The sequence below is a fragment of the Cylas formicarius genome, unplaced genomic scaffold (assembly GCF_029955315.1).
Source record: "Cylas formicarius isolate icCylForm1 unplaced genomic scaffold, icCylForm1.1 PGA_scaffold_10__41_contigs__length_53128322, whole genome shotgun sequence".
NCBI classification, from domain to species: Eukaryota; Metazoa; Arthropoda; class Insecta; order Coleoptera; family Brentidae; genus Cylas; species Cylas formicarius.
In genome coordinates, this window is record NW_026844214.1 from 49,505,078 (window position 1) to 49,530,235 (window position 25,158).

Here is a 25,158-nt window from a genome sequence, read left to right on the forward strand (position 1 = left end):
CCTGCGACTTCCTGCGACACCTATTCGGTACAGTGAGCCGGTGCTAGTTGGTACCAAGAGGTTCGAAGTTCCTGAAGACTAGGATTCCCTAAGAAAGTTAATCTTTTTCGATATGCCAAAAGTGTTGGATTTTGGACCGATTTTATCGACAAAATTTGCACGAGAGTTAATAAGGAGTAAGTATTTTATTTAACATAAGACGGATACCTAATGGCCACCTAACAGATGAATTGCGCCAAACTAATCCAGTTAAAGAGATATTTGCATTTATTTCAGAAACCACACGATTTAGGTATAGAGTAATCTTTCGATGCTGAATTTAATTAGCTCTTAGAATATGTGATAACGTAGGCTGTTACATTAAAACGAAATGCAGTTTTTGCCATTTTTGTATTTGGAAGGCAAAATTAAAAACTATGTTATAAACATTATTTATTAAGAGAGTAAAATAAATATAAGAATCAAGTTAACAAAATTTGTACTTTAATTTTTTTTCGAAAATATTGACAAATAATTATACAGCACGCTAGCAAACAAGATCCTTTTTCCAATATAAAAATCTGTTTTGTATAATATAGAAAGAATTTCGATAGTAAGAAATTTTGTGCGATATCACCCTAAGCTATGTTCAAAATCTTAACTGATAACTAACTATTGAAAATAGAATATTTTCACAAACAAGTACTAGCGGATCGGAAAATGGTATCCCATTTAAAATTTCAATGTTGATGCTACTTTTTCGAAGAAGCGGCAACGTAGCAGCCTAAAAAAATCAATTTTTATTAGCCGTGAAACACCCTGCAGATGTTATAATAATTAAGTTAGCTTCCAGGTGCAACTTAGGCAGCCGTCATTCATTCAACAGCTCACGACTAATATTTTAATGGAAGAAACTCTTTAATTTGGAATAATTTCGTAAGCTATGCTCATTGCGGTTTTCCGGGCTGTTAGGCGGTTGATTTTTCTACCAAAACTTTCAGTTGCGACTCTGGCAGCCGTTATCGGCATGGCGTAAATTGTAACGCCACTGACTATGGCTGCCTAAGTTGCAACTGGAAGCTTTGATAGAAAAATCGATAGCCCAATAACCCAGAAAATGGCATCGATTTATCCACTTGCGGTTTAGGATGTTATAATTGAGACAAATTGTTCCAAATATTTCTTTAGTGAAATCACTCTTGGGAGTGCATTAAATAAATTATAAAATAATATAACTTTATTTCAGTGTTATGATATACGAGGGTGGGGTGAAAAGTTTCTGACCAGGCCAAGAGGTGGCCCTACTAAGCATTGCAACCATGCTCGTACGTACAGTTAGAGCGTTAGAGTCCAAATTGCTGAAAACACCTCCGTTGTTTTCATGAAAATGGAAAAATTGAAAAAATATTTGAAAGGTTTCGCACCAAAAAAAATTGAAGAACTAGGAGACTCCTCCCCATGATATTCAACTATTAAGCAGTGGGTTTTTCAATTTGAAATGGGTTATGTGAGCACATCTGATGAGCCTCGCTGAGGACGGCCCGTTGACGTCACAACTTCGAAAATGATTGAGAAAATCCATCAAATAGTGTTGGAAGACCGCAGGTTGAAAGTGCATGAAATATCTGAGACCTGTAGCTGAAAGTGCGCGAAATATTCATAACAGCTGGGTTCATCACTACACTCCTGAAACTAAGGAACAGTCAAAACAATGGATTCCAAAAGGGGAACCAACTCCAAAGAAGGCTAAAACAATTTTATAGGCAAACAAGGTTATGGCTACTGTTTTTTGAGATGCGAGAGGAATTATATACAGTGATTACCTTGAGAAGGGTAACACTAGGTCAATACTACGCAGAGTTATTGCAACGTTTAAACGACCTCATTTGGCGAAGAAAAAATTTTTTACCATGTCCAAAATCCACGAATTAAATTGAATTGATGCCGCAACCTCTCTACTTTCCAGATTTAGCTCCCAGCGACTAGCACCCGTTTCCTAACCTCAAAAATGTCTTAAATGGCTTGGCGGTAAAAGGTTTAAGTGCAACGAAGAAGTTCTTGAAGCTGTAAATTAGTATTTTGAGGAGCTTGACGAATCTATGTTGAAAACTGGTATAATCAAATTGGAACACCGTTATGAGAAATGTATTAGTGTTGATGGAGATTATGTTGAAAAATAAAGCATTTTTTTAAAACATCGTTTTTCTTGGTCAGGACGGAAACTTTTCACCCTACCCTCGTATAATAACAATATTAAATAACCCCTATGAACATACAAAAAAATACATAGAACTAACACAGGCTGATGAGGTCTTAGCCGTGCTACTCCACCTAACCACCGCTACAATGTATTATATCCCAGAATGTTCAGAAATTAACAAAAAAAAACTAACAAATATGAATTAAATCTTAAACCCTCAAATCCACCTAAATTCACAAATCAATGCAGAACAATTTAAAAAAAACCTTAAGGGAAATGAATATAAAAATAAAAAAAGAAGGGACACTGGAAAAAAGCATACGAGGTGTGTTCAAAAACTAAGGCGACTTTTGTATTTATTCGGGCTGCGTACGTACTATATTCGATTTTTTTTTGTTATACTGGTACACGTGTCCCTAATATATGTTCACAGTTTCAGCCAGTTTGCACGTTCATAGTTTGCAAGATCATAGCTGGTGACATATCATGGACATATGGTGATGACATCGAAGCCAAAGCTCAGTCGTCCTAATGTCGTCCTAAATATAAAGGTTTTGCTTAGTGTTTTCTTTGATTATCGTGACGTAGACATCAAGAGTTCTTACCCCAAGATCGTATGGTCAATAAACAGTATTACCTTGAAATTGTGAGCAGGTGCAATGCAATGAAAATGTCCAGAATTGTGGATCATGGATTTTGCATCACGATAATGCGCCTGCTCACTCATCGTTGCTTGTTTCTAACTTTTTGCCAAAAAAAAACGCAATTATGCCTCAGCCATTATATTCACCGGCTATGGCCTCCTCCGATTTTTTCCTGTTCCCAACTCAAGAAGCCATTAAAGGAAAGAAAAGAGAAAGAGAAAGTACGAAGTGCTTCGAGGATTGCCCAATTTTGATGAATCAATATATATTTTTTGATACAACTTAAAAGTCACTTTACTTTTTGAACACACCTCGTATATATTCAATTATTATTATTATTATTATTATTATTATTAGTATTAGTATTATTATTATTATTGTCATAATTAATATTATTAATATTATTATTATTACGGAATACCCATTGAAAGGTTAACTTTCATTTCAAATATTTGCTTTAACTTATTTGACACCTGTTTGTTAGTAATGCAGAGCACTTTTAGTTTCAAGAATATAGGTTAACTGCTAGTTTATTAATAGATGTTTAGGAAAACCAGATTTTTATTTGAGAGTTCCTCAGTCTCGAACACTATGTTTTGCTTAGTTAGTTTCAATATAATTCAGGAACATCAAATCTTTCATCGGCTTCTATTGACATATCGATGTCATTTTTTTTTCTTTTTTTTTTGTTTCAGGTGCTTTTCTCATCCCATTCGCGGTAATGCTCATATTGGAAGGGATACCCTTGTTCCTGATCGAGCTGGGCATCGGACAAAAGATGCGCCAAGGATCCCTCGGCGTATGGAACACGATCCACCCATGGTTGGGTGGAATCGGAATATCGTCCTGCATAGTTACATTTTTTGTAGCTCTTTACTACAATGTGATCATCACTTGGTGCTTCTATTATCTGTTTAATAGCTTTTGGGTAAGAACTATAAGTACGTAATTAAAAGCTAATTGTGGGTTCTCACCGATAGACAGTTCATGTTATAATGATTTACTACTATAATAATTCAAAGTGCAGTGCGTTGTTAATGCCCATTGAATAGTTTGTGTGGCACTAAAATTTGCTCGCTACTTTTTGAAAAGGTCAACCGTTTTGTAAATACAAATACAAAAATACAGCGAAAAGAAAATTAAGAATATATCTTTGTGTATATTGTTTTTTTTTTTGTAATTGGTGTAGTTGCCTTAAAGCTATTGATTAAATAACCGCGAAATCATATTTTCACATTTATAGCTTTTGAAGGCTCAAATCTTTGAAAAAAAATTCTACTCATAAAGAAGAGACAAACAGTAGAAATTTTAATAAGAATTAGTAGATTTTTATTTTTTTTTTCTCGAGATTATTCAAAAATTCCTAAACTACTTTCAAAACCTGTGCAGCAATGAGCAGACATCACTTAACCCCAATTCACTTTTAAATAAAGTGGGACATTGAAGATGTTGCTTAAATATTTTGCTTTTTGTTTTAAAAATTTTTCCCTTGCCAAACAAAGTTCACGTGCTTTTGAATTTTGTAGAAAATTTCTTTCCAATCAGCCAATAAGTCCATTAGAAGTTTTATGAGAAACAAAATAGATATTGTCATGAAACGTAATAAATGGTCATAGTTGGCCCTGACGAATATTTTCGCTTTTGCGACATTGTCAGTTTCAAACGGAGAATATAGTTTTTTATTGCACTGTTGAATTCGACATAAAAATTTAAACAGCTTCCACTAATTGTTCCCACACTTACCTGCCATCTTGGTTGAAAAAAACAAATTAAAGCCTGGCGTAAAAGTGAACTTTCGCAGATGACAGCGAAAAAGTTTGCAGTGTTGAAATTATACATAATAAGGCTACGAAATAATTTTCGTTCTTTGTCCAAAAGTTTATTTTATTATTTTGAGGTTAATTGGGCACAAAAAAGAAGAGCAAATACCTTTTTTTGATATAAAATTTGCCTTTGTGATGGTTATAATAATAATAATACCCATTTTTGAATTTGTTTATGAATTTAAGTAATTTTAATACATTCAAAAAAACTCCACCAACAAAGTAGGGTTTTCACATTCATATAATGCCGCTAGATGGCACTTGAATGATAAATAATGATCATGTGTTTTGTAAAAGTCTAGAAAAACTGAAAATATCGTCGTGGATCCCGACGCTTTTGGCTATATACGTGGACTATTTATTAAAGTGCGAGACATAAAATTCCAAATAAGGACATCTCACATTCTCTCTGAAGCCTATGAAGCATATTTCGATTCTTCTGTTCGGAATGAAGACAAGCCACGGGCTTGTAGTTTTTATAAAAGTTGTTTAGAAGGCCAGCAGTTTTTGATTAAGCGGCGAATCAAATATAGTCAATATATTAATTTGTATTTTTATATTTTAAGTTGGTATCGAGGTGAGAAAAGGCTTATGACATCTACAACTACAACAAAAGACAACTACAATGACTACTACTATTGCATTGTGGATCCAAGTTAAAGACGTAGTCATAAGAATGCAAAACCTATCGATAATCTTCTGCTCCAATTGCGTACCAACTAGTACCTGAGTCAACGAAAAAAAAGCTCATCTCTTAGTTCTAATAAAAGTAATTCTGATTAGGGCTTTTACCTATACCAGAACAACCAAAACACTTAGCGCACTAGCGAAGATGGACTTTGTGTTTGCAATAACAGAAGAAGCAAAACGAAGAAATTGGGATTTATTTACTGACAGATCTACAAAGAGCTTAAGAGATGTTTTATTACACTCAGTACACCTAAAAGAAAATTATAAAAGTGTAAATTAAAGATGGTGAGATTTTTAATGGCACTACAGACCGGATATAGAAAGTATCCGTATTATCTATCTTTATGGGATAGCAGACCGGATGCTAAGTATCATGCACATTAAGCTAGAGTTGGTGAAACAGTTTGTTAAGAAAATTATCAGAAGCAAGGGTAAAAGCTGGAGTTCTTGTTGGTCTGCAAATTAGAAAGATTTTCGCCGCTGCTAAATCATATTCGAATAGCATGTCGGAACAGTTTTAAAGCAATAAAAATCTGCGAAAAGTTGGATGAGAATATGCTAAACAAATTTGAGGTTATGCTCTGCAGGATAAACGTAACATATGTAGATAAATTTGAAAACAACATGGGGGTGTATTCAAAACAGCAAGGAGAACGTTTTCAAAATTATATTTGGGTTTTATTTTTTTTATGAACATAAAAGAAAAAAGTAAAAGCGTACGCTTTTGTATTATTTTACACTTTTTTTGTGAGTTATATTGGTAATAAAACTTATGAACATATTTATTGGGATGGTTTTATTTTTAATTAAAAATTAGAACCACAGATTTTAAAAAATATCTTGATAACGTTTCGCCAATCATCCTGTTGGCTTCTTCAGAGCGTAGCTAAAACTGAAATTTTTACAGGTACTATTTATAAAACTTTTGGATTCCTCCTGCGTCGGTTTTTCTTGAGTCGAACCTGCTAACGTTTCGCCATACATCCTGTTGGCTTCTTCAGTGCTTAACTGAATAAAACAGTTTCTGAAAACTAAAATAATTTCAGTCAAGCTCTGAAGAAGCCGACAACAACAACAACGAACAAGGAAGTCAGAAGTTTTGTAAATAGTATTGCAGTAACCTGTTTAAGTTTCTTTAAAAAATTCTTCAGTCTGTCTCCTAAATACAAAACCAAATTTTTTAAGTCATTTCTTCTTTCATCTAATTACGATCTAAAATAGCGCAATTTTATGCTTTAAAGTCAAAGTCAAATTTTGTGTAGACCCGTGTAATCCATATTCTACTGCTGAACTTGTAAATTGATTCGTAATACATGGGAAGTGCAGCAGAGTTGTTAGCAGAACTTGTATGTTGTTCAATGAAAGGTATCCTGCCAGCTATGAACCGTACTAAATCCAGAAGATTTAAGTCGGTTACTTCAAGTGAGGGAAATATCATCAATGTGTTCATGCGTATCCTGAACGTATTTCAAGAAATTTTGAAACAGCATGGAATGTACCCCTATAAATTTAATACCATGTTCGCTCTCCATCAAGAAGATTTTCCTCGGAGTACATAGTTTTGAGAGATATTTTTAATCCTAATTGATTAACAATTTTATGAAACGTTCGAGGATCGGTGGATCAGGCGTCTAGGGCCATGGGATTGGTCCCCGAAGTAGCCGGATCTCAAGCCTCCGGACTTAAATAAATACATTTGTTTGCTCAGTTGTCAGGTAAAAATTTGACTGTGTCATTTTGTCATGGCCAACGTAAAAGAATTTTAATAGAAAATCAAGACAACATTTAAAAATATTATGTTCCATTTAAAATGTATGTATTATTCGTCGTGCTATTTTGAGTGGCGATTTTTTAAGTGACTGATACATTATTATTATTATTATTATTATTATTATTATTATTATTATTATATTTAATATTTTATCTATTAATAATGGTCCTATATAGAAATGTAATGTACTAATCTTTTTATGTACATCTTTCAAGAATTGCTCGGCGAAAAAGGTTGGAACATACTTAGATCCCGCTTGTTACTGTAGGTAGATAAATTCCTAGCACGGTCCTGGAAAGGTTACTGCTCGGCAGTTGGTTCTATAAGGGGCTGCGATATTGTAGTAATAAACAGTAGGACAAGTGAATCACACTATTTCACAATATTTTTGGTCATGGTGTAACAAGTTTCATAGCAATATATATTTTGTTCCTCCTAAAACCTGTAATGGATGGACAACGTGGGGAACCCCATCTGTATTCAAAAATTGTATTCTCACAACTTTATCATTCGAACTGTCGAAGTGCCTATATTTCCGTTCCGTTTCTAGCCGCCACTTCCATGGGAAAAATGTCCAATTGTTAACAACGTTACCGTTCCGGAGTGTGCCAAATCGTCAGCAACCGCTTACTTTTGGTATCGAGTCACGCTGGACGCCAGTCCAGCCATCGACCAACCAGGAGAGCCCAAATGGTGGATCACTTTGTGCTTGCTGCTGTCATGGGTGGTTGTTTTCTTTATCGTGATGAAGGGTATTCAAAGCTCAGGAAAGGTGAGTTTTATTAGCGCCTAAAGTATCTAAAAAAAGTCTAAAAAAATAATAGTCAAAATGTCCAAGGTATCACCAAAACTAAACGCGAAAAAGTTGGTCAGTAAATATCACCAAAGTAAATCGCTAGTGGTAATACAGAGTGTTATATACAAAATATCTCATCCCCTCTATAGTGACTCCAAGTTGCGGGATACTTCCGTTATACGTAAATCTAGAGACTTGCGGCTTGCTTGGTGATACCATTTTGTGAAACGAAAAATGCCGTCAACAGAATTTTCTTATCCCATTGCGTCTATAGAGATTTTTTTACGTAGAATCCAACGGAGCATTATGATATTAAGTTCTGTATTTTTAAATGGCACGTTCTAGTTGTTAAACTGCACATTTATTTTTATTTATTATTTTAAAAAACGCTTTATATGTCGAAGTACTGATTACTGCTTCGAAATTTTATATTTCAATTTGTTAATTAAATATTTATAAATATTGTGGCTGTCAACGAAGATTTGGAAATGTTGAAAAATATGACATGCTGTAATCTTTTGTGCTGTCTCGTGAAAATACAGATGAAGCATCTGAATTGTATATGCACAGGATGAAAAAGTTATAATAATAATAATAATAATAATAATAATAATAATAATAACCAAACTGCTGACCTGTCTAATGTTAAATTGGAGGACAACGATCAACGTGCGAGGTCAACAAAGATACACCACCAAGCAGATATACAGGGTGTTAAAAAAGTATGCTGTCAAACTGTTAAACAGAAAAGCGAAAAAGGACCGTGTGAATGCTAATTGGAAATCATAAGTGTCGTCGCAAAACAAGTACTAGATTATTACAAATTATTATATTTATTTCTTTTTATGGGCACTAGTCATAGCATTACACGTGCCAAATTTCAAATAACATAACAAATTAACATTGCAAAATTGCATTTGGGTTATATTAGATGCATTTAAATGGTTTTTATTTTTTTAATCGAAAATCGTGCGTCGTACTAAAGCAAGTTCCAGATTTACTCCAAATTGAATGGGGATTTTAAAAATCATTTTTGTTTTCAGAAAAAGCAGTGGGGTGCCATTTTTTCCTTTAAAAAAATTGAGTCCAAACCCCGTACGGACGCCACTGGTAAAAATAGAAATCGAGCTTTTATGTCAAAAACCGCCTCTCGATAAGGAAAAGATGCACACCAAATTTCATAAAAATATCGAAATTGATATAAAAGTTATAAAAGGAAAAACAATTTTTTTTTGAAAATTGTAACACCCTGTATCTTGAAAAATATTCATTTTTAGACCTATGTTTATATGACATATTTTTCTTAAAATCACGGAAGGAATTGTTTCCCAAAGTTTGGTAGCGCACTTTTTTAACACCCTGTATATAAAACGACGCAACTTTCAGGGCGACAGCCTTTCTCCGCTGTGGTTCTGTTTGCCACTGAACCCACTGAGTAAGATGCTCAATTCAGGGGGCAATGGTTAGCGAAATCCACCTATGTCAATAACCCACCGGTTCTACGTAGATGATTTAAAGCTATATGCATGTGACGAGAGGCAGCTTACCTACCAAGTTGATGTGGTCTCGCAGTAATTCCAGGATATTGGTTAATCAACGATACCAACATTATGACATCGAAATGATCAGGACTCGCGAAGTAGTTAAAGTCTGTTGATAGATATGAGAAAGTGACTAACTGATACGAATTAAGGAAAGACCAGGGCAACCTGTAAGAATGAAATATAGCCGAACAGGTCCGTACTTTGCTTAGAATTTAATTATTTGGGTTTTTTTTAGGATTTAGTATTTATGATTAAATCTAAAATAAAATTACAAATTATTTTTATTACCTGCTTAAATTACTTAAAATTATTCACATAATAATCAGTACCATTATCGCTATCATCGCCTGTTGTAATTATTATTTGTTCTATATTATTTGCAATATGGATAAACGATTGTTCTGCTTTTTCTATATGTTTAATGGAATTTGCCCATATTTGGAGGGATGTTAAAAACTTCGGTTTCTATAAGTTTGAGGACATTGGAGTTAACACGGGGAAAACATTGTTACGACGAATGGCAGATTTCAGATGGTGCCAAACATGTTTAATGTGGATTAAATATACAGTGGGTTAAAACTGTATGCCCTAGATTTTTTGCATAATTATCACAGACGTATTCCTTTTGTAGGTTCAAGCTTTGTAGAATCTCAATTAATTGGTTTTTGGTATAATCTTCGTGAAAATAAATTCCGTTATTATGCATGTAGTTTTGGATTGTTGCTTTTGTGTTACATGAGGAAGGGGTCCATTACAATGACGCTATTAGGAGGAATGTTTGGAACCAGTTTGTTTTTAAACCAATTTTCAAATAAACCAGCGGTGGTGTCTTCATGGTAATCCAGAGAAGAATCTTTAATATTTTTCGCAGACAGAGAAAGTCCATTTGGAATCCAACCATGTTTAGAGCCAGCATGCAAAATAGTTATTCTTTTAACTCTTTTTGATGGCGCCTTTGTTTTACACTTACCAGTTGAGTCAACCCTACCCTTTTCCGGGGTATCATAAGTGTCGAACCAGGTTTCATCCAAGTAAATAATTGGCATTTGTTGTTCTTTGTAATTCGTAATTTTTTCTAGATATTCCAGTCGCCATTTCCGAATTCTAAAAGATTCCATTAAAACTTGCCTTTTGTCGATTTTTTTAAAATCTAAAACCCATGTGTTGAATAGACTTCCATAAGGTTCTGCCACATTTAACATCGCTTTCATCTTTTTCAATTCTCCTAATTAAGATATCTAATGTAGGCACGCTTTGTTCCTCGTATAACTGGTAAATTTTACGCCGTATTATATCTTGATCACACTCAAGAAAATGTCAGAATCGCTTTTTTTTTCCTCGCTGAAATGGGATTATTCACAATTTTTACCTGAATTTGAATTACGAGACTTTAGTAATAATCTTGTTGCATTGTATGTTAATGACCACTCTTGTATAATGCCATTCAAAAGCAATTGGTCACTTTCTTATATGTATGAACAGACCATACCCGTAAATTAAAGACTCGGATAAGAAAAGTAATGAACACAAAATTCAATCTCTTAACTCCTGGACTTTCCCAGATATTACGTACACTTTCGGAGTCATAAAGTGGCCGGCAACTTCAATACAACACTTGGACCAAGAAATAAGAACAATACTTACCAGATTCAGGATTCATCACCCGCGATCGTCCGTTGCAAGGCTCTACTTACTCCGAAAATTTGCAGGAAGGGGTCTTCTGGATTTAGAAAGCATGACCGTCGCTGAGGAGCAAAAGCTGAGAGAACATCTCAAACCCTTGAAGTTACCTGATCGAAACCTGTCGAATTGTCCGAAAAATATTGCCCCTGTAGTATCTACGGAGGAGATTTCTTGGACGCGGTCCCATGTTTGCTTCTATTGCCAGAAAACCTGTGAAACACAAATAAAAGAAATTGAGATATTTTAAATAATTGCACCAGGTTAAGATAAAATTACTTAATACAAACTAATATCAGCTTGCGTGCATAGAAATTGGCAGGTTGAAAATTTTTGACTTTACTATTTTTTTTCTAGAAACTGTTCATCTGATCCAGAAAATAAATAAAATATAAAAATAAATTACAACGGCTCATGATGACCGCTTTATTGTGTCAATAATAATAAGAAATCGTCATTCGTATGCGGTTCAAGTGCAACAACAGATCCATGAAGTTCGAAGAGTGGCTATTAGTGAGTGGATAGTTTGAAGAAGACTGAAGGAAAAGAACCTGACCCCAAAAACAACTGCAATTAGTCCAAAACTTACTCCAACTCATCGTCAAGCACTCCTACGCTTAGACCAGATGTTCTCAGATGAGACCAGAATTTGCCTTTTTGGTATTGACCTACGAAAAAAGGTGAACGGAAATCCAGGAGAGTGATCTGCAGAATGCTGCAATGAGGAGCGGAACCCTTACGAAGGTGCTAGGTACATCGAGGATATTTTATTAGATCACGTGGTACCCATATGTCGACTAAATTGAAGAAGACTTCATTTTTATTTTATTATTATTGAAACAGGTATTTAGTCTTGAGTCATTTCAACTCAAACATTTTTTCTGATATATTTATGTTTTAATTTTATATAACTTTTATAAATATATTATTGAGCGAAGACAATAAAAGAATATTTGGTGGGCTTAAAACCAACGTAATTAATTTTGCAGCTTTTCGCAAAGGTCGGCCAAAAACTTATAATAAACCGCATCGCGAAATTAGTGAAAATAATATTTTGGCGACATACAATACAATGGAAGATCTGCGAAATGCCACTGAAGGGAAATTAAAAAATGTGCAAGTCCTCCCCATTATATTGCTTACTTAATGCAAGGTCAATTTAAACAGTTTTCTTAGCTGTAAATTTAGATTTACGTTTAGACTAACTTTTTTCAAAAAAATACAATTTTTAAACTAATACAATTTTAAACTAATTTTGCGAGAGGAAAACATCGATAATAATACTCCTAAAATATACTTTTTAAATGATAATATCAAGTTAATTTTTAATTAACTAACACTGAACTTAAACTGAATAATTTTGAAATATATAAAATTATAGTGTAATGTTGTTATTAAATAAAATATTTAATATAATTTATTTAAATAACCTACTATAAGAAGTCATATTAAAATATTAGCCCTTAACGGATGCATCACAATGACTTAAAAGTTTACAGGGTGTCCCATTTAAAAATACACAAGTTTACCTCATAATTTAAAAAACAAAACTAAAATTAAAAGAACTACTCCATTGACTTCTATAAAAAAAAAATCTCAATAGACGTTTTTTTTTCTTCGACAGCTTAAATATTGATATAAGAAGTGGAGCAAATCGCCAGTTTTTTAAAATCACCCTGCAGGTAAGAAACGCAATGAGATATGAAAATTCTGTTGACGGCATCTTGAGATATCCCGCAATGACAACGAATTTCGGACATACTGAACATAATACAAACAAGCGCTTGATTTGGAAACATGAAATAAGTACTTTAAATGGAACTACGAGGGTCGCCTAAAAAGTTTCAGACATAACAATGAAACATAGCCTATTTTTAACTTTTTTTACTTCTCTCTAATTCGTCTAAACAGCACCCAGCGTTTTTCTTTGCCTTTGTCCTCCAAGCGCAATTTTTAGATGAGCGCACAAAAAGAAGTTGCTTGGGGCTAGATCTGGTGTGTAAGGCGGACAGTCGAGCAATTCAAACCGTAATTCGTGGATTTTCTCCATGGTAACCGCTGAGGTATGAGGCGCGTTGTCTTGGTGAAACAAGTTTTTTTGCAAATGTGGCCGTTTTTTCACAAGCCTCAGTTTGTGAAGCAATGACGCTTAGTATGATCCTGTTATAGTTTTTCCTATTTGAAAGTAATCGATAAAGATGACTCTATGGCTATTCCAAAAAACAGTCGCCATCAATTTCAAAGCCGAAAGAACAGTTTTTGCTGTTTCTGGGGTTGGTTCCCCCTTCCGCAGTTCACTGTTTTGACTGTATTTTTGATTCGGGCGTATAATTTAATTATAATGTATACAGTAATTAATCGGCGCCAAAACTGGCATTTTGTGGTAAATGATGGCGCAGAGTCTCCATATACAGAATCCAACTCAACTTTAATATGCGTAGGTGTATTATTATTTATTTTATTTTATTATTTTACGATAGCTTTATACTCAAGTTTTTCCATTTTTACACTCACTTAGACTCACTCCAACGACTCTCAACTGGCTGAAACTATTGTAAGTAACTGACAAGTTAGTAACTAGTGGCCATCGTTAAGGTGAGGTCGGGAACTTATCGAGTGACCCTCGTACATCGAAAATTTGATTCGGTACCAAAAAATCTCTATCCTTTCGTTGTTCACCAGCTGCACTGCAGGCAATATTACGAAGGTGGGGCGAAAAGTTTCCGGCCTGACCAAGAGGTGGTGTCACCAGGTCTTTGGAAAATGGAAAAACGTGCTGTCATTAAATACTTGTATTTGAAAGGTTTTATACCTGCCCATCATATTCTATTCAACTATTAAGCATTGGACTTCTGAATTTAAAATGGGTCATGTGAGCACATCTGATGAGACTCGCCCATTGAGGACACAACTTCAAAAATGATTGAGAAAATCCATTAAATAGTGTTGGTAGACGGTAGGTTGAAAGTGCACGAGACAGACATGTTAGCTGAACGTATGCGAAATATTTTTCACAACCATTTGAGCATGGAAAAGCTGTACTCAAGGTGGGTACCGCATTTGCTAAAGCTCTACCAAAAAATCATACTAAAAAACATTTCTACCGACAATTTGGTGCTTTATAGAATTTTTGCGTCTATTCATATCTGATGATGAGACTTGGGTCCATCACTACACTCCTGAAAGTAGGGAACAGTCAAAACAGTGGGTTGCAAAAAAGGAACCAACTGCAAAGAAAGCTAAAACAATTTTATAGGCAAACAAGGTTATGGCTGCTAGAGAATATATATACATCGATTGCCTCGAGAAGGGTAAGTCACTGGTCAACTAACCAAAACAAATTTTGTTTGCTCACGATAATAGAATAGCGCATTTATCGATTGTTGTCATGTACAAAATTCACAAATTGAGGTTTGAGTTGATGCCGCAACCTCCTTGGTTGCTAGACTTAGCCCCAAGCGACTGTGAAATATTGGAGAGCAACGAAAAAGTAGCTTGACGAAACTACATTTAAAACTGTGTTAGTGTTGATGGAGATTATGTGGAAAAATAAAGCAAAAAAAAAAATTAAACATCATTTTTCTTGGCCACGACGGAAACTTTTCTCCCCGCCCTCGTAGTAGATTTCTACTGAGATGACTAGGTGTCAAGGCAGAATTTTGTCGAAAAATTTAAATACAATAACATTATTGTATTGAAGGACACACAGGAAACCACTGAAAAACTATTGGTGAAAACCTCCATATTTAATAACAAGACAATATTTACATAAATAACACCCTGTATTCTACGCAACTTCTACAGGCTACTCTAGAGCTATTTGCAAATCTTTTGGATTAGTTCTGCGTCAGGTGTCGATGAAAAAATCGAAAAAATATCAATACCTCGACATGTACCGAGTGCAAGGGCAACTAGGTACGGTATTGAAGAAATGGATGTTCCTAAAAAATTAAAAAAAAAAGTAAATCGGTCAAAAGAAATTGATATTAGAATTATTAATGCCGATTAGGCCGCAGGTATAAACTTGAAATTTTAAATATACCACGGGAACAAAATATTTATTTGAAAAAAAACGAAATAAAATTCAAAACTCTACCAATAGGACCTGGAGTGTGGCAAATATCTGATTATTCCACTTTTCAAATAAAAAATATTTCTTAAGAAACAATTTCGAGAATGCACACACAATTTCTCTTAATCCAAAGGAGTGAAAGTCCTAAAAACTAAGAAAAAGTCGCAAAAATATAAAAAATCAAAAAGATAATATAGAACAAACTTTTTTGATGTCTTAGGTACTTAATGTAAAGTCAAATCACTTAATTCGGTAGAAAGACTTATTAAATCTTTAAATATGGCAGCAGTGCCTTGCAATAGCTTCGAAAGTTTCGTTACAATATCGGATTTGTCAACATAAAACCCTTCTTCGCGTTGGGGGTTCTATTATAATAAACTCCAAACTCTTTTTGTTATTGTCTTGTTTTCTTTTTCAACAAACACGTTTCTCTTGATACTTTCCTTCCTTTTTTTTCTTCAACTTTATTTTTCTTCTCCCATTCTAAAATTTCTAATTGTTTTTTATTGGGGGTTGGGCTAAGAAGTGTCGTCGGCTTTAATCATTTTCTTGTTCATTTTCTTTTTTTTTTTTGCTACTATTTAAAGCATCAGTTGTATCTGAGACATTGCCGCCTTCTTTTATCATAATATTTTCCCCAGGCCCATTTTCTTCGATATTTCCAACAAGCTCCTCAATTTCTATCTCGCTATTTTGCTGAGGCTTGTCTCACATAACATTTCCAACGGAATCTACAGCTTTTTGCTCGTTATTTCCCTGAGAGCTGCTTTTCTCATCACTATTGGTCAAGTCTTTTCCAAATACAACCCGTATATGCATGTCCTTGTCGTTTGTATCCGTATCATCTAACTCTTCAGTCTCTTTCTTTTGTTTTGCGACTGAGGCCAACGGAAAGTCCTATTTTTATCCAAGGGAAAAATTTCTGTCATTTTGAATAGTAGTAGTTTTCTCATATGCTTGCCGTGGTATTCCGCCCAGGGTTAGATGTTGTCCAGTTATCACACAAATCATAATATGGTGGTCTGAAAAAGTTTTTGTAGAGCAGTTCTGTGCGATGGCTGCTCTATGGTTGAAGGCTCAGCGAACGGATGTGAATATTTTTCGCGTAACCGATGGCTTGCAGAGTGGTGTGAGAAGTATGGTTATCCAATAATAACAAGATAGAGCTATCTGGGGTGGGATTTGTATACTTCCCAAAATGCTCCGAATATTCAACAAAATTCAATGAATGCGTATATCCAGAGTGCATTACAGCAAAAGCAGATCCAGTTGGAGCTTGCCTTATCAATAGAGGATTAACTGTTTTATGTGCAAAACTGAAGAATGGTGGAATCTAGTGCTCTGTTGCACCCGTGGCACAAGCAACTGTCACAGTTTTTCTTTGTTCGGCTGCAATAATTCTTGCCTACTCCTCTTCTACCAGTAGGAGCAACATGGTCAGGTAATTTATCTGGGATGGTCTAAAAACTCTAATGTTCCGTGGTATGCGCAGTGAAAGGTGATTTATTTTTATTAATTTTCTGGTCCAGTCCCCACCTGCTAACTTCAATTTCGTGGAACATGGATGGTTGATGATATTTCTTCCTGCAAGCGTGAGTCCGTAGAAACGTAAGTCGGGTGCTTTACGATGGTCCGTCTACCAACTGTTTTTTCTGCTCTGAAGTAAAAACGTCTTGAAAACAGCTCAGGGATTCTGATTCCTGTTCGGATTTCAATCTTTTTCAAACATGAGATTCATCATAGCCCAGAGTTCTTCCTATTTCTCTAGCCCCGTTTCTCGTAACACCTTTGCCTGTTTTAGTTGATCCTCACTAAATGGCTTTAGATGTCGATAACTCGAAAAAGATTTAATTGATTTTAATTAACTCGGAGCTTTTAATAGACTCTCAAATGTGCTATGAGTAACACGATTGCCACCAGATGGCGTTTTCTGACATAAATGTCATTAGATGAAAACCCAAAAATTCAGTGGAAAACCGAACCTCAATATCTTTATCCTGACCTAAGGCAACGCTTAAAAATTAATAACTCTAACCGAACATTATAGAAGCTAAACATTGATGACTGTAAAACACAACAAAATTGATTGAAATGAAAATCAAAGGCCTTTATTAATGTTGAAAGTGCCTTCCGACATTTTGTCAGGTTTTTGTCCTGCGTTGTATATTAAATACAATAATAAGCTTTTGAAAGGTTGTCTCCAGAATTTCGGATAAGACCAACCATATTTTCAGGAGTAGTAGGGCGAACTTAATAAATAACATCTGTTATTCTACTGTAAGGTCTGGAGATCTAGCACGCCACGGTGTAGATAAGTCTGGTCCCCAATACCGTACCTCGTTGTCTTTACCCGGTATTTCTTTTTTATATTAACCAGATGTATTCTTTTTTTAGGTTGTGTATTTTACCTCGCTGTTCCCGTACGTAGTATTAACCATATTTTTAGTGGAGGGATTCTTTTTGGAAGGATCCGGTGAAGGACTTAAGCACATGTTAAAGCCCAAGGTATGGTGCAGCTCTTTTCTCATTTCTACATCAATAATTAATAATTTTTATTGATAGTTACTTTCTTTCTCACTTTCTTTTGGATAATTTGTTTTTTAGTAGTCACCATATTGTCCCAATGAGGTTTAAATCAACTCACCAAAACTAACCAAAACGAATTAAAACTATACAAGGATTTAATAGACTAAAATATCTGATAAATTAATAACTGACCAGAAAGTTGTAGCTAATGAATTTGGTAGGTACTTGTTGAACATTATAGAAAATAAATGACATGAGCATTTTGATAATTAATTGTCTAGTAAGTGTACTTATGAGGCTCTTATTACGCAAACTATGGTTTTTTTACCTACCAAGCCATCTGAAATAATAGACATTGTTGTTCTTTAATTTTCAGTCATACCCGCAAATGTAATTAATAATAGGTCAGTTGAGGGAACATTTCCTCACATGCTTGTACCAATTTTTAAGAAAGGAGGAAGAAATGAAAAATAAGTCGAATTTGAAAGAATTGCTTTCTTTCTCGCCTTTGTTTTATTAAAGGTTTTTGCATGCATGTAGATTTATATTATTTTTGCATTATTGATTTTTTATTTTAATTATGCAATTTTCTTATTGATTACTGTTATAGCTAGATTTTAAATTTTTAACGATACAGCTACTTACTAATATTCGTATATTAAAAAATATATATTATTGTATTTCTAAAGTTCATTATCAATACTCTATGTTAAACATATTCAGTAAACTTAACCTTTAGGTAAGGTTCGTTTCGTAGAAAACTGATACGACTCTTAAAACACTTTTTCTCAAAGTTTTGATCAGTGTATTTTAGGCCACCATGTCATCATACAAACTTCCTTGTTTTCATATTTCTAATAATGTCACTGTGAAATAAAAAAAAATGTCCAAAATAAAAGAAAACCCAAAATGGCTCCACAAAGAAGCAGAGAGATTAAAGCAAGAATTGCGATCAAGATGGTGGGTCCTTATCAGTGATAGCTGCACATTTTAATGTAAGCCGAACAACTGTTGCGCTTTTGGCTAAAATGATTGACGAAACAGATATATAGGTACTATTTTAGCTATTTTAGTTTAAGCCCTTTAATAGAGATTTAAAAGATATTTTTTATTGAAATTATGTAATGGCATGTTAAAAAACTGGTTGGGAATTATGTTGAAATACTTTACGGCGTTATGACGTGACATAGCTAGTTTGACATAATTAATATTATGCATAGTGTTGCGAAATATAAAATGATTTTTTATGGAAATTGAAAAATGTCGAAAAGTGTAGGATTCTGCACTCCTTAATTTTGAGCAGTTTTTATTTATCAAATAAATAAACAAAAATGACAGAAATAACACTAAACTCTTAAAAATATGCCTATTAATTTCTATTTGATTAATTTCTTTAGATCCCATATTGGACGTCAAAACTGTCATAATAGTGATATTTTGTATTGTACTGTTGGCATTATCATTTCAGCCCCCCATTTATTCATATATAAAGCCAGTCATATTGCTATGTAATTGCTATTCCGCGCTGTTATTGATAACCTGCACCCATAACAGGCAAAAGGGTATAGTTTTAAGTAAGGAGTTCGTTCTTATAAGATTCAATCTGACGATGGCTCGATAATAGTTCGAAATAGAAGAATTCTTCAATTATTTAGAGAACCTTGTTAAATAAATAAAACTATGAAACCCTCGTTAGAGGGTTGTAAAGAATGACAATATTTTGTGCGAAAACGATGTATATTTGGGTTTCGATGTTGACGATGAAGAGAAGAACATTGAAGAAGTGGCAAGAACGCTTAAAGTGTCATCTGTTATAGTGTCAGAATTTCCGTCTGAAGACATTGAGGTCACAAATTCAACCCTTAAAAATTTGAGTAACTCAAATTCTAGTTCTTGTAGCTTCAAATCGTCTGAGTCAGTAATTTTCTTATCTTACAATACAGATTGTGAAAAGCAAAGTGTCTATAATGAGAGAAGCTGTGCTTTGTCCAGGAAAATAGAGATTTTCAAATCTTTACTTCCAAAAAAACAGAAAATGTTCAGATGTCACGTGTAAACTTTGTGTAGATACAACAATTTGCAAAAGTAAATTGACAAACGATAAAATGTGTTTTATTAGAGAAAATATGTTCTGCAATATTTAATTATTTTATATACATATTTTAACATCTACTGAGGAACATTTTATATAAATATTTAAAAACTACATCTAATGTTTCAAATAATCGGTCGTTTTCTTTCGAATTTTTTTAGTATGCCAATACGCATTTCGTACTTAGGTTGAGAGGGGCATCTTAGCCATGATACATAAAATATTTCTCTAGCAGCTTAACTGAATATAGGGCTTGTTGAATGGTTGGTGGTGGTCCCAGATCAACTTCTTCATCTTCTTCTTCCTCTTGGTGCTCTTCCTCACCCTTTCTTACTTGTTGTAATATGGCTTCCTCTATCAAGTCTGCTGTTGTAGGCAAATCCTGATCTATCACCATAAAATCTTGCAACTCCTCACTTGTAAATGTAATTGTTGTTTGAAATTACTTTATCCACTCGCTTAGTGGCTGTCCTGCATGACGATAGGAGTGTTGAATTGTTTCTACTGTCACCTCTTTCAAAGCTTTACTAATAAAGTTGACTGCATCTAGCATATTAATGAAAAATTTGTCTTCGGACTCGGTTATTTCCATTAAAATGTTTTTCCTGTATCGACTCTTAAGACTTTTTATTGTGCTCTGATCCATCCGATGCAATACACTTGTTATTTTGGCTAGAAAAAATGCCAATTCAATATTCCGTAGATTTGCAATATCGGGATATGCAGGGCAGTTATCTAAAAGAAGTAATATTTTCCTCCCCTTTAATTCTGCATCCCATTTCCGTATCTCCTCTTCAAAAATTTGCGATGTCATCCATGCAGACTTGTTTGCCTTGTAAGTGTTATATTTTGTTATATGTTATACTTTTTTTCACACTTTTCGTTTCGAAATTTAAGAGTTTTATCTGGCGTGATTTTGTAAAAAATACCAGTTTCGTCAGTATTAAAAATGTCATCAGCATGGTACTTTTCTGCTAGTTTTGGCCACGTCTCCTCCAGCCAATCGTTAGTGACGTTTTTGTCGACATCATGGGCTTCGCCACTTATCTGTCCATAATTTATACCATGGCTTTGTTTGAACTTCCCCAATCATCCTTCCGAAGCCTTGAAATCGATAATGCCAAGCTGTTCAGCAAACTCTTCGCTTTTAGTTTTACGATAGGTTCAGGAAGTAATTACGAGAAAAACACTTAGGACGACGAGTTTCTCGCTAATTAGATTATTAGGGTAAAGAATTTTTTACTTTGTTACCTGATGTGCCCTTTCTTCTTTCGGTATAGAGTGAGAAATTCGTTATACAGAGTGGATTAATACATAGCTTTGTATGGAGACCTAATAGTACAACAAATTATATACAGAGTTTCGCTATAGGGAGTTTTCACTGTATATAAAGCCAACCATATTTAAATACAGACATAACAAAAACAAATTTTGCTTTGTCAAAACACGATATGACAGCCTAATGATGTGTACACTGCTCAAAATATAAAGTGGGATTTGCCAGTCGTAGTAGTTTTTTATGAAGCTAAACACTTTACCGCCAATTAACTAATCGCGAATTATCAAACCCATACCTTTTTTTTCATATTTAATTTATTAACTTCATCTCTTTTTGTTTTCACGCAGGTTCACATGTTACTAGAGCCCAAGGTGTGGCTGGACGCAGCGACGCAAGTATTTTATTCGTTCGGATTGGCGTTCGGGTCGCTCATCGCTTTCGGATCGTACAACACGCCGAAAAACAATTGCGTGCGTGACGTCATCTTGGTATCCGTGTGCAACGCGATGACCGCGATCTACGCAAGCGTGGTCATATTTTCCATTCTGGGCTTCAAAGCGTCGACCAGTTACAACAATTGCTTGAGGAAGTACGTGAGATTTTGGTCCGCCTATAAACTGTAAACTTAGAATGCAAATTTATATTTGCCGCCAAAATACAAAATGTCAATGTCAATTTGATATTAATGACAAAGCAAGTTCATGAAGGTCGATTATTCCGTATACATATTATATAAAGGGAACAACTATTGATAGTAACGGCCAAGGTTCCTTATTTTTGCGAGATAAGTTAATTTTAATGCTGAATTTTTGTATATGGATTTCGATGGTGGTTTGTCAAACATATACAGGGTGTCTCACGGTTGATGGTAGTCTGTCTCCACGACGGACCTTCCCCAAAAAAAGTTTAACGACGTTATTTTATTGTATTTTTATTGGTAAAACCATTAACAAAAAAATTATTCTTACTTGCGTGACAAGGGAATTAATTCATTAATAATAATTATAATAAAATAACATAAATAATAATAAAATTGGTTTTATAATAATATTTTGTATTATTATTTTAAAATATCACTGATAAAACCTTCAATGCAGTACGAGACACTCGGCAGCGCGGCGCTTCCACAACGCTCGGCGCCCGGCGCGCTGTCACAAATAAATTCATTTTGTTTAAACTAATGACGAGCAGTGAAATTTTCTTCCGAAATCTTAAACTTAAATGTGTAAAGCATGTGACCGATAAAAAAAACATGATTTTTTAATACCAAGAAATCAGTTAACTCGTCATTTGTTAACTTAAAAGTTTTTATCTCTTACCGTTGATTCTTAATCAATTTTTAATTAAAAGTGCTGAAAATTTTCATTATAAAAAAAAATGTTTATATCAAAATTTTAAAAAATCGTTTGGGGGATCAATTTTCCATCATAAATACTTATAAAAAAAAAATTATGATCAAGTGGTAAATGGGGGGTCCACTTGACGTGATCTTGCTTCAATGTAATTATGTATATATATATATATATATATATATATATATATATATATATATATATATATATATATATATATATATATATATATATATATATATATATATATATATATATATATATATATATATATATATATATATATATATATATATATATATATATATATATTATTACCAAAACCTTTGGGAGTTTTGTTGTCGTCGGCAGGTAACTTCCATAATTGCTGGCAAAAGCCAGCACGTTGAAGATTGATATAGACTATATCTTAAATATCTGAAAATTTGGTTAGTTTAGTATCGTTCTAAAATATTTTTTACTTTGCAACGTTGGCATTTTTTCTAAAAAGTAGCAACAACACTGAAATTTTAAGTGGGACATCATATATTTCCGCTAATACTTTAATAATAATACTTTTTGAATAATACGTTCCTATATGTTGAGATATGGGTAATGCTTTTGTCTATATTCTCTGTATTCCGTGTTTAGCCCTCAGAAGAAGAATTAGGTTATGTTTTGATACGATACGAAAGGAATATGCTGCGCGTGTCACTGAAAAAACTGGTTATTACTAATTACTATTGTGTATAAACTTAATTGAATAAAGCTGATAATAAACTCATGTTTATTACTAATCTACAACACTACATCTATCTTATTTTCTTTATTTTTCGACCAACGCAAAGCTCTAACTTAATTTTTATTAACACGACATTGGAGCCAGTAGAAAATTAAAATTCTGGACGTTGCTTAGGGAGATATCGAACAGTATTTCTTAATATTGCAATTAGATCTACATTATACAGGACTAGTCAAAACTAATGATTTGTTTACCAGATACAAAAATGGTGACAAGGGAAAGTAATGTACAAAGTGTCCTATTTAAAATGTCAATGTTGATGCTACTTTTTCGAAGAAGCGGCAACGTCGCAACGTTAAAAATATTTTCGATCGATAGAGCATCGCCGCTTATGGAACTAACCGAATATACTGTAAACTCTGAGCCCTGAAACACATGGCAATAATTTAATAGGATACTTGTTCAAAATGAATTGCAAAATAATTTCACTCTTATATTATTGATTTGATTTCAGGAACGACTCATCTCTAAATTGTTCCATGGAGACTGAATTGAACCAGGTAAGGGAAACTTATTCATTGACTGCAGAAACAAAAATACAGAGAACCAGGAACGCGCTACTTAGCTGAAAAAATAATAAATATGGGTCGAAAACGATTTTTTGTATACCGAGATAAAAAATGTTTTTTTTTTATTTTCAATACGTCTTCCACAAATTTTAAAATAATTTTGGTACAGTATCAAATACAAAAAATTGTGAGCATTAAAATCACAGACTTACTTAGTAAGTTCATGCTTTTCAGCGGTTGCAGTTTGATATTTTTTTGAAGAACCCAAAAGCATTAGAAACTTCAACTAATGATTTTTTAATTTGCGGAAATAAAATCAATTTGCTTACATAAACGTTTTTTCCTATTTTAAGCTGGTATATCGGTTTATGTGTTATTAATCTATTTATTTTAGAAAACAAAAAATTGACATATTTAGACCCTTTCTGAAATTTGATGAAATTTGGAAATAGGTTTAAACTGTTGACCCTTCAACGGACAACAAAAGTATCACATTATTTATTACGTTGTGCCTCGAACTGTACAGGGTGAATCAACGATAGAGTAAAGTTCAGCCATTGTGGCTTAATTTTGCTTGTACTGAAATTATTGTTTTTTCATTAATTTTTTTCTTTTAATGTTTTGTCTTCTTCAATTACAAAACACACAAAATTACCAGTCCTTTAACAAATTAAATTTTAAAAACATCCTAAAAATAAGTGCACATGTTAGTTGTGTTTTTTTATTGGACTTATATTTAGTATTTTATTGTTTTTGCATTCAATTATTAATTCATTATTTTACATTAACATTCTTGTAGAGGGCGAGTCGTTATCTCATTGGTTTGGAAAATAATAAATACAAAAGTTGCAAAGATTGTTAGTATGCACAATTTAAAATTATTTTAAACTATACAGAGTGGCTCAAAAAAGCTCAAAGAATTAAACGTATTTGTTAAAATGGAAAACCTTATTTTTAAATATTGTTTTGAATTCTTTTTAAATTTCTTCAACCTTTTTATTAATAATTATACATACCTAGACCTAATAGCTTTTCCAATATCTTAATTTTTCCAAAAAAAATACTAGTTTTATTACGGTAGCACCATTATTTTCAGAGGTAGGTAATTGATTGAACACCCTGTAGCATCTAATTCAAATTCCGTTGCATATATCTTTTACGTCATCTGCGAATAACGCTAGTATCAAATATGAGTGGTAAATAACTAATATTCTTTTAGAAAAATTAAAGAAAAAATAAAAAGAATTTGGGTCTTTAAAAAGTCTTTTTTTATTCGTCCCGCTTTTTTTGTGCCACTCTTTATACTTTAAGATAATTTTAAATCGTTTATCCTAACAATCTTCACAACTTCTGTATTCATCATTTTCTCATAACTTTTGAAACCGACTAAAGAAAGTAGTTCCCATTAAAAAAGCGAAAA

At 33.5% G+C, this 25,158-nt stretch overlaps 1 protein-coding gene across 2 annotated transcripts in view; it reads left to right on the forward strand.

Moving 5' to 3' along the window:
- The window catches only part of LOC132700853 (sodium- and chloride-dependent transporter XTRP3), a 59,317-nt gene that overhangs the window by 12,584 nt on the left and 21,575 nt on the right, over positions 1 to 25,158 (forward strand). For both annotated transcript variants that reach the window (XM_060668427.1, XM_060668435.1), the window contains exons 2-6: positions 3,519 to 3,751; positions 7,658 to 7,879; positions 17,594 to 17,704; positions 21,444 to 21,685; positions 23,684 to 23,729. In XM_060668427.1, coding sequence (XP_060524410.1) covers positions 3,519 to 3,751; positions 7,658 to 7,879; positions 17,594 to 17,704; positions 21,444 to 21,685; positions 23,684 to 23,729 — 854 coding nt within the window. The remainder of the gene's footprint in view (positions 1 to 3,518; positions 3,752 to 7,657; positions 7,880 to 17,593; positions 17,705 to 21,443; positions 21,686 to 23,683; positions 23,730 to 25,158) is intronic.